Genomic DNA, 13,398 nt, shown 5'->3' on the forward strand with positions numbered 1-13,398 from the left:
AATTCCAAGCTTCGCAGCGTGTCAGAAGGTCCGGACACTGTACACAACGACATGCTCAAGCACTTGCCGCCTTGCGTGCTTCGTGCTCTTTCAGCGGTATTTAATGCGGTTTGGGCCAGTGGGGACCTTCCAGCCTCTTGGCGAGAACCTGTAGTCGTTCCTATTTTGAAACCGGGTAAAATTGGACTGGATCCTTTACACTATAGACCTACTTCTCTCACTTAATCGCCCTCTAAGTTGATGGAAAAGATGGTTAATGTCCGTTTAACTTGGTTTTTAGAACATCGCGGCGTTTTTACAAACGCCCAGTGTGGTTTTAGAAAGAATCGCAGCACAGTGGACAGTCTTTTAGTTCTTGACACTGCGATCCGTATGGGATTTAAAGCAAGCCGACACATAGGCGCAGTATTCTTTGACATAGAGGGCGCCTATGCCACCACATGGCGTCAAGGCATCCTTCTCAAGCTACACAGGTATGGTATACGCGGCAATATGGGCACCTTTCTCCAAAACTTTCTAGTTGACCGTTCTTTCCGTGTCCGTGTTGGAAACGCGCTCTCTGAGAGGCATGTTCAAGCTAACGGTGTGCCCCAAGGCGGCGTTCTCAGCGTAGCCTTGTTCGCCGTTATGATTAACGACATCGAGATTGGGCTGCCGCAGTCTGTAGGTCGTGCCCTTTTTGTTAATGATTTTACCATTTGGACCAGCGCAGCAAGAGCACCATCGATGGAGCGCCAACTCCAGTTGGCTGTGGACCGTGTTGGGAAGTGGGGTACCATGAACGGGTTCAGGTTTTCAAGTAGCAAGACTGTAGCCATGCATTTTTGCCGTAGCCGGCAATGCGGTGACCTGTCTATCCGTCTGTGTGAGCAATGCATTCCAACCGAGCCTGTGGCTAAATGTCTTGGGGTATACTTTGATCGCCAACTTACACATAAGGCACATCTTACGAAGCTACGTGACCGCTGTTTTAAATCTCTGAACGTATTGAAATGTGTTTCGCGCACATCGTATGGCGGAGGTCGGAGCACGCTTTTGCTGCTGTATCAGGCCATCATACGCTCTAAACTGGACTATGCATGTCTTATTTATGACAGCGCGTGTGAATCCACCAAACGCATCATTGACACCATCGATCACACCGCTATACGTGCCATCACAGGGGCGTTCCGTACATCTCCAACCCGAAGCCTCTTGGCAGAATCACACGAGCCGCCGTTGTCAGCGAGGAGGAAAATGCTCGGCATGCGTTACGCACTTCAGCTGCGACAGTTCCCGTGACATCCCGCATATCACGCAGTCTTTGCGCGACCCGCTGTCCCGTTTGTTCGCAATTCACCTCGGGCGCATGTTGTGACCTTTGGCTCTCGGATACAAGCCTTACTGCGGGAAAACGAAATTCCCATTCGAAAGGTCAAGCGATCGGGTCACTTGTGCACTCCTCCCTGGCATTTGATCTCACCCTTCACAGACACATCTCTGACTGAAATGAAAAAGTGTCTCGCTGCCAGATATAATGAGGTCCAGAGCGCTTGAGCGTATAGCGTTATATGAGGGCTACACACACACTTACACGGACGGCTCTAAAACTCCTGATGGTGTAGGCTGTGCGTTTGTGAGCGGTAGCGTCACCCGGTCGTTTCAATTACCCCCAAACGCTTCGGTTTTCACATTGCAGCTCATAGCAATCACTAAGGTACTATGTTTTATTGAAGTCGGCGACGAACCTTTACATCTCATTTTGACGGACTCTCTGAGCAGTGATCTGAGTTTGAAGTTTTTGTATCCATCATTTTCCCTTATACAGGACATTTTAATACGATTGACTCAATTGGATCAGGCCGGAAAGAAAGTCATGCTGTGTTGGGTTCCTAGTCACGTTGGAGTCGCGGGCAACGAGGTGGCTGACGCGGCTGCAAGGCGAGCAGCGCTGGCTCCATGTGTACGCTCTGTTTCCATCCCTGCTACAGATTATTACCCTGCAATAAAAAACTTTCTACAGAACTAATGCCGGCGTTATTGGGATGGGGCAAACGAAGATAAGCTCAGAGCAACGAAACCCAAGCTGGGTCAGTAGTTATCATGTTCTCACAAAGTTAGGCAAGAAGAGGTGGTGCTCCGCAGACTACGTATTGGGCGCGAGACGACTCAAAATTTTTTGGAGCTCAACAAATCGTTTTATTTCTCAAACACATCAACTTTGGAACCATTTATGCTGCTCATTAGATAGGTAAAAAAAACTCGTTATGGGTGCCAAATGACCACCGCAGTCGGCACGCCCCTAAACTCCAATAAACAACAACAAAAAGCAGTCTCCATAGGCCGCGTAGCGTCGGCGTACGGCTATGGCGCTAAGCGACGGCCAATAAGTAATCGAAAAATGTGACGCATCTTGAGGAAGATGGCTGCTGAACTAGGTAAATCGGCATATATACATTTATTTAAATGTGGTGCAAACGTAGTCCGTCCCGGTGGCTCTCGGTTTATTCCGTCCCGGTGGCTCAGTTGGTTAGAGCGCCTGCATTCCGACCCACCCATCTGTGGCGGGATGAGTTCGAGTCGCTTTAGGGCGCTCGCTATTTGCCCTTGGCAGGTATGGCCCGCGGCCGGTGGCAGCGGTCGCGCTAAAAGTCAGTTGACGTCAGAGGGCAGGACGGACCGTGCCGAGCATTGCGGCACGTAAAGCTTTCGCAACTAAATTCTGCCGTTGCCTGGAACTGCGCGATCGGATGGTGGGGGTCAGGGCTCACACAAGCACTGCTTAGCGTGAGCGCTGATCCCAGAAATCCATCCATTCAAAGGATTCGGACCAAATTTATAAAAAAAGAAAAAAAAGTAATCTAAACACAACCTTAACCTGAAAACTGGGGGGCGGGCAATTAACACTGCTGCCCCCCCCCCCCCCCACACACACACCTTGAAGAGTGGGGACTGGGAATGGCCCACTGCCCCCCTCCCTGTTTCTACACCCATGGTGATGCGTATACCGAGCTCCCCCTCACTTCATGAAGTCGTGGGTGCGCATCTCAGCGTAGTCATAATTATAGTCATGTCATGTATTTCGCAATTCCGTTCTCAGATATGCCTACGTAAGGTGTGCAAATCACTATATTCTTTACTCCTCATTGCACCAGAATCTCACGCAATATCCCAATTGTTCACATATCGCTAGATTCGCCTCGTTTCCGTTAGATCCTGCTTTTTCGCGTCTACCAGCAAAATTGTGCGGGTACTTGCAATTACTGGCGGTTTCGCACCTTCGGGCCGTGGGCGGGGGAGACTCTGCGGCTGCCCGTGAATATTTCTGCAAGCAGTGCATAGTTTACACCCAAATTTTCCACGATAATGAGTTTGGAGATTTCCCATCGAGTGGTGTCTAATTCATGTCAATCAGACGGCATGTTTAGGAGTTGACTTTGGCCACAGGTGCCTAAGCTTAAAGTAGCTATAAATAACACGTCTTGCTTTATTGACCCGAAAATATCCTCGATTGATACTAGTGTGCAGACAACTCTACTGGTGTCACTTTCGTTCAATTCTATGGAGTTGTTTGAAAGTTAGAGTTTGGCCACAAGTGTGGTCACGACTGTGCCCTCGGCTCCTCGGTTTTTTTTAAAGGTTATCCATGAATATCTTGGCAATGTATGCATTCTTTGCACTCATAATCACAGCAATTAGCAAACTTGCTATTTTATATTGGATGATGTCCATTTTGTTGGCATCAGACATTGTACATACAAGTTAGACTTTGGCCACAAATTGGCTGCTACCATGGTCACATTTTAGGGAGACCATGGTTCTCAGTGTTTCCCAAAACTGGGACATAACTGAGGTTTTTAGCACAAAGACTTGCTGGATACAGAGATTTGCTTTCACCCCAGAGGAGCTGCAGTGTCTTTTCACATGTTTTGTCCTTTCCATTGCAGGTGGCTGCCAACACTGGTTAAACAAACATGTGAGTGTGAAAGGTTACAGTGTGTATTTACTAAGAGATCATTTGGGTTTTGAATACACCACCTATTTTTGTGTTCTGCCACCCAGCATCATTGGTTTAATTTTTCAGGATAAGATTTCTATGCTGCAAAATATATCCAGTTGTCATGCACAAGCTCATTCCAGGGAAAAGTTGGCTCAATAACTAAGGTACACCCTCATGCTTCCAGACAGTTTGAACCAATTTCATTTTTGGAGTTGGAAATAGGCCACCCATACCATGATCTAAAAACCTTTGCACTAAACATGTTGTGGTGGCAGCAGTATTACAGCAAAAAAGTTAAAGTAGGTACACCTTAAATCTGAGTGTGCAGAGTTTGGTGTATGAGTACCACCACTTTCAGCTGATAGAGTCAATGTCTCAAGAAAAATGACTGGTGAAGGTAATTTGTCATGGTCAACAGTTTGCAGACCAGTGTGCCAAGTGTAAAATTGCTGATAAGATCTTTATGGGTGAGAGTTTGGTCAAACAATGAAATTCTTTACTTGTTTTTTTTTACTTTAAAGGTAGATGTTCTTGAAAAGGGCACTTAATGACCTTGGGGCTTTAATGTGTAAAGGTGGCAAATTTTCTATTGGAATAGGCTAAGCTGTTTGAAGCTTTCCAAATGCCATAGGATTCAGGCTGTCCTAAACATTATTAACATTTGTGTGATGACAGGCAAACAGACCCTACAAGAGGTGGGTATCATGTGAGCACATTTCCTGAAATAGAACATGAATTTTAATCAGTCTGGTCAGTCTAGTCTTCTTCCTGAGCATTGCAAAGTGACTCCCATTGTTACTGGCACACTCAGCATGCCAATTTTGAAAATGGTGCTGGTGTGATACACCAATATATGACCCACAACCTTTACTTAGATCATTTGTTCACCTTTTGCAGCTGGCTGCCATGTTGGAGCAAAGGAATTCCAACTATAGTTGCTCTGTGTAACCAGTTTCTCCCTAACTCTGTCATTGTCGAGACAGTGGGACTCATGATGTATGTTAATCCATGAGATGGTGTTCTTTCAAGCACTCATGATATCATGTTTAACCCTCACCCTGATTCAACATTTTCATAACACAAACCATTTGGGATCTATTTGATCTCCATGCTGAAAATGGGCTGGTGCCTCCTGCCATTTTCAACCTTAAAAAGGGTCTCAAATAAAAAATGGCATTGCATTGGTCCTTGCAACGAGGAATGAGATGTTACTGGGCCAGGTATTGACCCCAGTGGGTCAAGTCAAACATTAATTGCCCCAAAATGGGAATATTTCAGCTTTATGTGCAACATTTTCCAAAACCATCTCATGAATAAACTTAAAATTCACAGGTTTATTCTTCATTTCATTTGGAATACATCATCACACAGTTGTGTGTGTTTTTATAGTGTAGGGCCCTGTTGATATAACAGTATCACCCACGCCACACACAGTCGGCAGATTTGTCTACCACCACCCATGCCAGCCATGAATTGCTGTGCAGTGTTCCTGAAACAGTGGTATTCAGAAACCAGAATTTTTTTAGACATGTTTTCTATTGCCGAACAAGCACAATCAGTGCCCCAGAGACTAAAAGAAAGCTAGCACATATACTACAAAGTTATGCTGTCATGATTTCAAAGCATTTGTATGCAATTTGTTTAGTTGTTGATTGTTTAGTCATGTTCTCACCCATTGCAACATCATTCCCCTCCCCCCAATGGTCAATTACCATGGGCAACCATGCCATAAGTTCCCATACCTCCTCCACCCTTTGATCTTTTGTGAAAAGTCTCACCCCCTGCTGTTGCTGCACTAAAATACCCCCTTAAATGCTCACCAGGCCTATTATGACCTGTTAGATACACAATTTCGTTGTTTTTTCGAACGACTGCGATGTTGCTGAGGGTCGGCTTTGTTGTGCCAGGGGCACCAGGCAGCCAGCTAATGGGAAACAGTTCTTGCGAGGACGGCGCGAGACGGCCTTCGATCAAGGCGCATGTCCGTAAACAAGGCCCAGTGCTCCGTTGACGCGGCGTTCGGTGCCGACAGCATTGGGGATGGCGCGCCGGTCACGGCCGCAGCCCTCCACGTGGGAGGAGGCGCGCGGCGAGTTCTACCAGGAGCACTTCCCGTCGTCGCAGGCGGGCCTGGAGGCGGACGACTCGCTGTCGGGCGGCGCCTCGTCCTCCCAGGCCCAGCTGCTGCACATCCTGCCCAGCCGCCAGCTGCTGCACACAGTCGACGGTGAGCTGGCGCCGCTCACGCCGTGCCATAATCGGCACAACTGGCGCCGCTCACGCCGTGCCACAATCGGCACAGCTGTCGCCGCTCACGCCGTGCCACAATCGGCACAACTGGCGCCGCTCACGCCGCATGCCAACTGGACATGCGACAAGGCACGAGGGCTGTTGTTGAAATTACGAAGAATGCGTCTTCGAGGGAGGCTTACACCCATGCCACGATTCATGTGTCACAGTTACGAGGAATACTCCGTGAATGCGAACACTGATATGTTCCCACCAACCTTCTGCTTTTTTTTACCTGGCTTGTTCATTTGGTCATCTTTTGTGAATATGTTTACCTGTCTGTACCTCATGGTTTCCATGTTGCAATGTGTCGTGTGGCTTCGGTTTATGCGCAGTTGATTTTTCCTTTTTGTCTTTCCCGTACTCATGTGCCTAGTATTTCTTAACTTTATTCTAGTTGGTTCTTTAAATTTCCTGTTGTGATAGAGCTCTGTTTTTCGACGACCGCGATTCGGCTGAGCCGGGATCAAGTTACTCCTGTAAACTCATCCGTGGGGTGGGTTTAGACGGCCCGCCGGCCCACCGACGCCCGCCAGAGCTAACGCTGCCCGCCCCGGCCATGCTCGCTGGCCGGCCGGTACCTCTGCAGGACCCGGCACAGTTCCGTCCGCCTGTTTGTCCTGTAATTTCTTTGACGCGACTATGAAATGCGGGCCGCAGCACCCAGCTCGAACGCCGGCATGGGGCCCTGATTTGGCCGGTTGTTTTGGCGCAGGGTTACCCCGGGATATCACCTGTGAAGAAGGCCCTGCGACTTCTATCTGATTCCGGGTGGGGACGGTAATGCTCGTTCGATGATATCTTATCGCGAGTTCTTGTTGGTGGGAGTCACAGATGATTACGTTGAGTGATAATCGACAGTCATCTGATGGCGGGGGAAATACGCTCCGGCCAGATTAGCCCCGACAGCGGTGAAGTGACGGCGGTGGAACCGCCACCCAGCTGACTGGTGTGTGCCCCGGCTGACGGGTGTGTGTCCCGGCTGACCGGTGTGTGCCCCGGCTGACCTGTGTGTTCCCCGGCTGACGGGTGTGTGCCCCGGCTGACGGGTGTGTGCCCCAGCTGACGGGTGTGTGCCCCGGCTGACGGGTGTGTGCCCCGGCTGACCAGTGTGTTCCCCAGCTGACGGGTGTGTGCCCCGGCTGACGGGTGTGTGCCCCAGCTGACGGGTGTGTTCCCCGGCTGACGGGTGTGTGCCCCAGCTGACGGGTGTGTGCCCCGGCTGACGGGTGTGTGCCCCGGCTGACGGGTGTGTGCCCCGGCTGACCGGTGTGTTCCCCGGCTGACCGGTGTGTTCCGCCGTGTGTGCCCCAGCTGACGGGTGTGTGCCCCGGCTGACGGGTGTGTGCCCCGGCTGACGGGTGTGTGCCCCGCTGTCGGGTGTGTGCCCCGGCTGACCAGTGTGTTCCCCAGCTGACGGGTGTGTGCCCCGGCTGACGGGTGTGTGCCCCAGCTGACGGGTGTGTTCCCCGGCTGACCGGTGTGTGCCCCAGCTGACGGGTGTGTGCCCCGGCTGACGGGTGTGTGCCCCGGCTGACGGGTGTGTGCCCCGGCTGACGGGTGTGTGCCCCGGCTGACCAGTGTGTGCCCCGGCTGACGGGTTTGTGCCCCGGCTGACAGGTGTCACCATGAGTCGCGGCCAGATGACCCGCACTCTCGGCAAGCGACGCTCAACGCTGACCCTGCGGCCCAGCCAGGTGCAGGCTGACGCCGACGATGAGATGCTGCCCGACCAAGGTATGCGCGTGCCGACGCCGCGGCCGCGGCGGGTCAGTGCACACCTGAGCGGGCCTCAAGATCTGTGCGGCGGGGTTTTATGGCGCGTCATAAAAACACGCTGCTTCACGGCAGAATGCTTGGTTGATAAGACGGTAGGTTATGACAGGAGCTCTCTGCAGCTGTGTACCCCTCGCTCTTATCACATATTGCTGTACGGTGCATTTAACCTGTGCCACACAGTTTGATATCGTACATGCATCATATATTGCATATGCTGCATGTAGTTATCGTACGTATGATATCGAACACAGCCTGAAGATATCGTTGACTACGAGAAGTGCTTCGTGGTCGCCCGTAATTGCTGGACCATGCCACCGCTGGCTGAGATCGGTCCCGACTGGTGCAGCGTCTGCCTGTGACGTCAGACGGCGTCCGGTGTGTTGTTTGGGCCCACCGGGACTGTGTGCTGGGCGCGGCGTCGGCTACGCGGGCGGTCGCCGGCGGTGGCGGCTGGTCTGGCCGAGCGTGGCCACGCGGCATGCTGGCCGCTGACGGCCGGCCGTGTGGTCTGCCGCAGACATTCCTGACGAACAGCAGGTCTGGGACCAGATTCAGGCCATCAAGGCTATGCCGATTCCGATGGAGAAGAAGAGGGAACGCAAGAACAAGCTCCTTGTACGTACAATCGGAACACAGCATTTGTAAATTTGTTCATGGAACTGCCAGTAACAAAATACACGTGCGGCTGGAAAAACATCGAGTGATGTGCTGAAGTCGTCACGTCACGTATCTGAGCGTACGGCCGCCAGCGGCAGTGATCAAACCGCCGCACTGGTGCGGACGTGTGTAAACAGGTACCAATCGAGTATCCGACTACTATTTTATGTTTCACAGTGGGTATCGCCGTGCTATTCGTCTTTGTTCCAGACCTCTTCGGCCTTCCGAGTACAGGGCATGCAGCGGTTTCATTTGCATCGGCAGAAGTTCTGGTCACACTTTAAGGACGCTATGGTGGACATCTTCGCGTTCGAGCTGTGGCACGACTCTCTCCGCCTCATCGAGGGCAACTTCGGCACGGGCGTGCTGTCCTATTTCCGCTACATCAAGAAGGTGATGTACATGAACATTGCGGTGTTCGCGGCCATGCTGTCGTTCGTGGTGCTGCCAAACCTGCTGCTGAAGCGGACGGAGCCCCTGCACTGCGACCTCACCGACAACAGTACGGTCACTGCCTGCTGCAACCAGAACTACACCGAGTACGTGCACAACAACAGCTGGGGCGGCGTCACCAAGGGCTTCATGGACTTCCTGCAGGGCACCGGCTACATGGAGCTAACGCCGCTCTTCTACGGCTACTACGAGAACGTGGTGCTGATTGGCGCCACGTCAGGGCTGTACTACAACCTACCGCTGGCGTACGTGCTCGTGTCCATCAGCTGTCTGCTGCTCTGTCTGGCGTTCGTGGTCATCCACACGGCGCACGGCTTCCAGGACGCCATCCTGTCGCGGGGCAAGTTCTATCAGTACTGTAACGTGATCTTCAGCGCCTGGGACTTCTGCATCGACAACGTGAGCGCCCGCGAGTACAAGCAGATGGCGGTGTACAACGAGCTGAAGGGCTACCTGGAGACGGACCAGTACGAGGCGGAGCGGCGCAACCGTAGCCAGATGGACGTCATTCAGCTGTACGTGGTCCGCACCGTCACCAACATCATCGTCACCGTCATCCTCATCATCTGCGGCGTCATCATCTTCTACGTGGTGCAGTACTCGCTGTTGCACGTCGAGATGGAGGCCAGCGGCGAGAACCGGTCGACGCTGCTGACCATTTACCAGTACTTACCAGCCATGACCGTGTCCGTGATGAACATTGTGGTCACGCTCTTCATGTACCACATCGTGACGCTGGAGCGCTACACGGCGCAGGTGAACGTCATCCTGACGCTGGTGCGCACCGTGTTCTTGCGCGTCGCCTCCATCGCCGTGCTCATGTACTCGTTTTTCGTTAAGTACAAGGCCCAGTGCGAAGGCCAACTGACAGGCTTCGAGTGTTTCCTGCCGGGCTGCCGCGCCAACGCCTGCTGGGAGACCATCATCGGCCAGACCTGCTACAAGCTGATGCTGACCGACTTCGCCTGCATCGCCGGTTTAAACCTGTTCGTCTACTTCCCGCTGAAGGTGGTGATCGACCACTTCCAGGTGCCGTGGATGCGCAAAATCTTCCTGCAGGAGTTCGAGATTCCGCGCCACGTGCTGGACGTCGTCTACAACCAGGCGCTGTGCTGGCTGGGTGTCTTCTACTCGCCGCTGCTTCCCGGCATCGCCGCGCTCATCTGTTTCCTCTACTTCTACCTCAAGCGTTTCACCTGTACACGCATCTGCGAGCCACCGAAGCTGTCGCTGCACACCATCCGCTCGTCGGCCTTCTACATGCTTGTGTCGCTGTTCTCCTTCTTCGCGGCGCTGACCATCATCATCTTCTCGATGGCCGAGGTCCAGCCGTCGCGCTCATGCGGCCCATTCCGAGGCCTCCATACGATGTGGATGGAGATCCAGGACACAGTGAACGCGCTGCCCGGCTGGTTGCGCACCTTCATTCACTTCTTCGGCTCGGCTGGGTTCGCCGTGCCGCTGGTGGTGGCTCTGCTGCTGGCCATGTACTACTACTCGGCCATCGCCGCGGCCAACAAGCACATGATCGAGGTGCTAAAGGAGCAGCTGGTGTTGGAGGGCCATGACAAGCAGTTCCTGCTGAGCAAGCTGAACGAGCTGACGTCGCTGACTCGGCACCGGCTTACCGAGAGGCGGCGCAACGTCATTGGCGAGCGTCTGATGGAGGGTGTCCATTTCGCCGAGATGGGTGCCCGGTCATCTGGCGCCGGCAGCGAGACGGTGGTGACACACCAGGAGTTGTAGCTCTTGACTCCGCTCTCCGACAGTGAGACGGTGGCGGCACACCAGGAGTTGTGGCTCTCGACTCCGCCCTCCGACAGTGAGACGGTGGCGACACACCAGGAGTTGTGGCTCTCGACTCCACCCTCCGACAATGGGACGGTGGTGACACACCAGGAGTTGTAGCTCCCGGCTCCACCCTCCGACAGTGAGACGGTGGCGACACCAGGAGTTGTAGCTCCCGGCTCCACCCTCCGACAGTGAGACGGTGGTGACACCAGGAGTTGTAGCTCCCGGCTCCACCCTCCGACAGTGAGACGGTGGTGACACGCCAGGAGTTGTGGCTCCCGGCTCCACCCTTCGGCGGTGAGACGGTGGTGACGCACCAGCCGCTCGCTGCAGCCTCGCTCGCCGACGGTGGGGCGAGTGTATAGCGCGGGGCTCAGGACGCGGGCGCGACACGGAGCGCGCCGCCACGCGGCCCGAGCAGCGGAGGTGTGACACGCCCAGCGGCAGCGTAAATCGCAGGTTTGCGTCTCCTCCCGAGCGCAGCCGCGTGTCTAGTCTTCGATGTGATGATTTGTTGAATTTTACGTATTGCGTTGTCACGTGAGTGCCCTGCGTAGGACGGGGCGGCTGATTTGCTTACGTGTACTGTTAAGCATCAAGTATTTATATCGGTGTGGCTCGATTCCGTACCTACGTGGTCTCAGACGTATTGTTACGCGAGCGCTGTGACGCAATGCCCAAGCCACGCCGTCTATTTATGTTATGGTATGAGTTAAACTTGAGTCACTATTTATGGTTCAACTGCACCTAGTCTAAGTTTGCTTATGCAAGACCACCCAAGTATGATAGCTATTTCCACATCCGTGAATTCCATTAAGGTGTACATTTGCTGAGTGAACACGGGCGTGTTAGGCCAGCGCAAGGTTTTCAAAGGCGTCAGTGTTGACGTTTCTACCATATTTTTACGTACCTACGTATTGTGCCAAGCTTCCACTCATCGTGTGTCACCATATTTACTCAGTTGAAAGGCGCCTGACCTTGACGCATTCGATTCGCCTGCCGCTCATGTCTTTCAAAGGCGCGAGGTGGAGTTGCGTTGGCACTGGTGAGAGGTGCTGCAACCTGGTGGTGATGTGCAGGACCGAAGCTTTCGAGTCACCGCGCTAGTTTTCGATCCCGGAAAGCGTGCCATTGTACTGCTGCAAATGCATTCCTTGGTGGCATTTACTGTAGTAAAAAGTGGAGATATGAACAGCTGTGTGTGAACAGTGGGCGTCGAATATACGCTGCGCGTCTGACCAACGCCCGGATGTATCAGAGCACCGGAGCGCTGAAAAGCATTCTGCGATGGGAACGGCTGTGAAAATCGGTATAGTTTTACACTGAAGGTTGAAAATGTCATGATCAGATGCGCAGTCGGCCACTCCTTGATCTCGTTTCGGTCGTGCTGACACTCAGGTAATGGCAACCGAGTGATTGCACGTACTCGATCTTAGGCCCCATTGCATAGGGAGACCAACTGCTGTTCATTTGTATTTGTCAGATATTAGCTAAATTAATGCAACCGGCTGGTCACGGCGCCGATGACAGTTGTGAGACGCTCGGTAACAGTTCGGTAACATCTCGCAGCTGTGTCACGCTCGGTAACATCTCTGTAACATCTCACAACTGTGAGACGCTCGGTAACGGTTCGGTGACATCTCACAGCTGTGTCACGCTCGGTAACAGCTCGGTAACATCTCACAACTGTGAGGCGCTCGGTAACGGTTCGGTGACATCACAGCTGTGTCACGCTCGGTAACATCTCGGTAACATCTCACAACTGTGAGACGCTCGGTAACAGTTCGGTAACATCTCGCAGCCGTGTCACGCTCGGTAACATCTCGGTAACATCTCACAACTGTGAGACGCTCGGTAACGGTTCGGTGACATCACAGCTGTGTCACGCTCGGTAACAGCTCGGTAACATCTCGCAGCTGTGAGACGCTCGGCAACAGCTCGGTAACATCTCACAGCTGTGTCACGCTCGGTAACATCTCGGTAACATCTCACAACTGTGAGACGCTCGGTAACGGTTCGGTGACATCTCACAGCTGTGTCACGCTCGGTAACAGTTCGGTAACATCTCGCAGCTGTGTCACGCTCGGTAACATCTCGGTAACATCTCACAACTGTGAGACGCTCGGTAACGGTTCGGTGACATCTCACAGCTGTGTCACGCTCGGTAACAGTTCGATAACATCTCGCAGCTGTGTCACGCCCGGTAACATCTCGGTAACATCTCACAACTGTGAGACGCTCGGTAACGGTTCGGTAACATCTCGCAGCTGTGTCACGCTCGGTAGCATCTCGGTAACATCTCACAGCTGTGATACGCTCGGTAACATCTCGGCAACATCTCACAGCTGTGTCACGCTCGGTAGCATCTCGTTTACATCACAGCTGTGATACGCTATGTAACATCTCGGTAACATCTCACAGCTCCGATCGCTCAGCAACATCTCGGTAAC

The 13,398-nt window shown here is 52.9% G+C and overlaps 1 protein-coding gene across 1 annotated transcript; it reads left to right on the forward strand.

Annotated features, from left to right (window-relative positions):
* Nucleotides 1-3,258: 3,258 nt before the first annotated feature.
* On the forward strand, nt 3,259-12,128 carry LOC119094626 (transmembrane channel-like protein 7). Its single transcript, XM_037217734.1, has 6 exons — nt 3,259-3,294; nt 3,927-3,955; nt 6,012-6,206; nt 7,889-8,005; nt 8,565-8,662; nt 8,915-12,128. The coding sequence occupies exons 3-6, from the start codon at nt 6,020-6,022 to the stop codon at nt 10,901-10,903; spliced, it is 2,391 nt and encodes a 796-aa protein (XP_037073629.1). The 5' UTR covers nt 3,259-3,294; nt 3,927-3,955; nt 6,012-6,019; the 3' UTR covers nt 10,904-12,128.
* Nucleotides 12,129-13,398: the final 1,270 nt, after the last annotated feature.

Source organism: Pollicipes pollicipes, unplaced genomic scaffold, assembly GCF_011947565.3.
Source record: "Pollicipes pollicipes isolate AB1234 unplaced genomic scaffold, Ppol_2.1 Scaffold_1349;HRSCAF=1579_pilon_pilon_pilon, whole genome shotgun sequence".
Lineage (NCBI taxonomy): Eukaryota > Metazoa > Arthropoda > Thecostraca > Pollicipedomorpha > Pollicipedidae > Pollicipes > Pollicipes pollicipes.

Excerpts from the sequence above, each read along its gene's own strand:
- LOC119094626 (XM_037217734.1), top strand. The coding sequence starts at position 6,020 with ATGGCGCGCCGGTCACGGCCGCAGCCCTCCACGTGGGAGGAGGCGCGC. Across the intron at positions 6,207-7,888 it reads GCTGCTGCACACAGTCGACG|GTGTCACCATGAGTCGCGGC; the intron begins GTGAGCTGGCGC and ends CCCGGCTGACAG. Across the intron at positions 8,663-8,914 it reads AACGCAAGAACAAGCTCCTT|ACCTCTTCGGCCTTCCGAGT; the intron begins GTACGTACAATC and ends TCTTTGTTCCAG.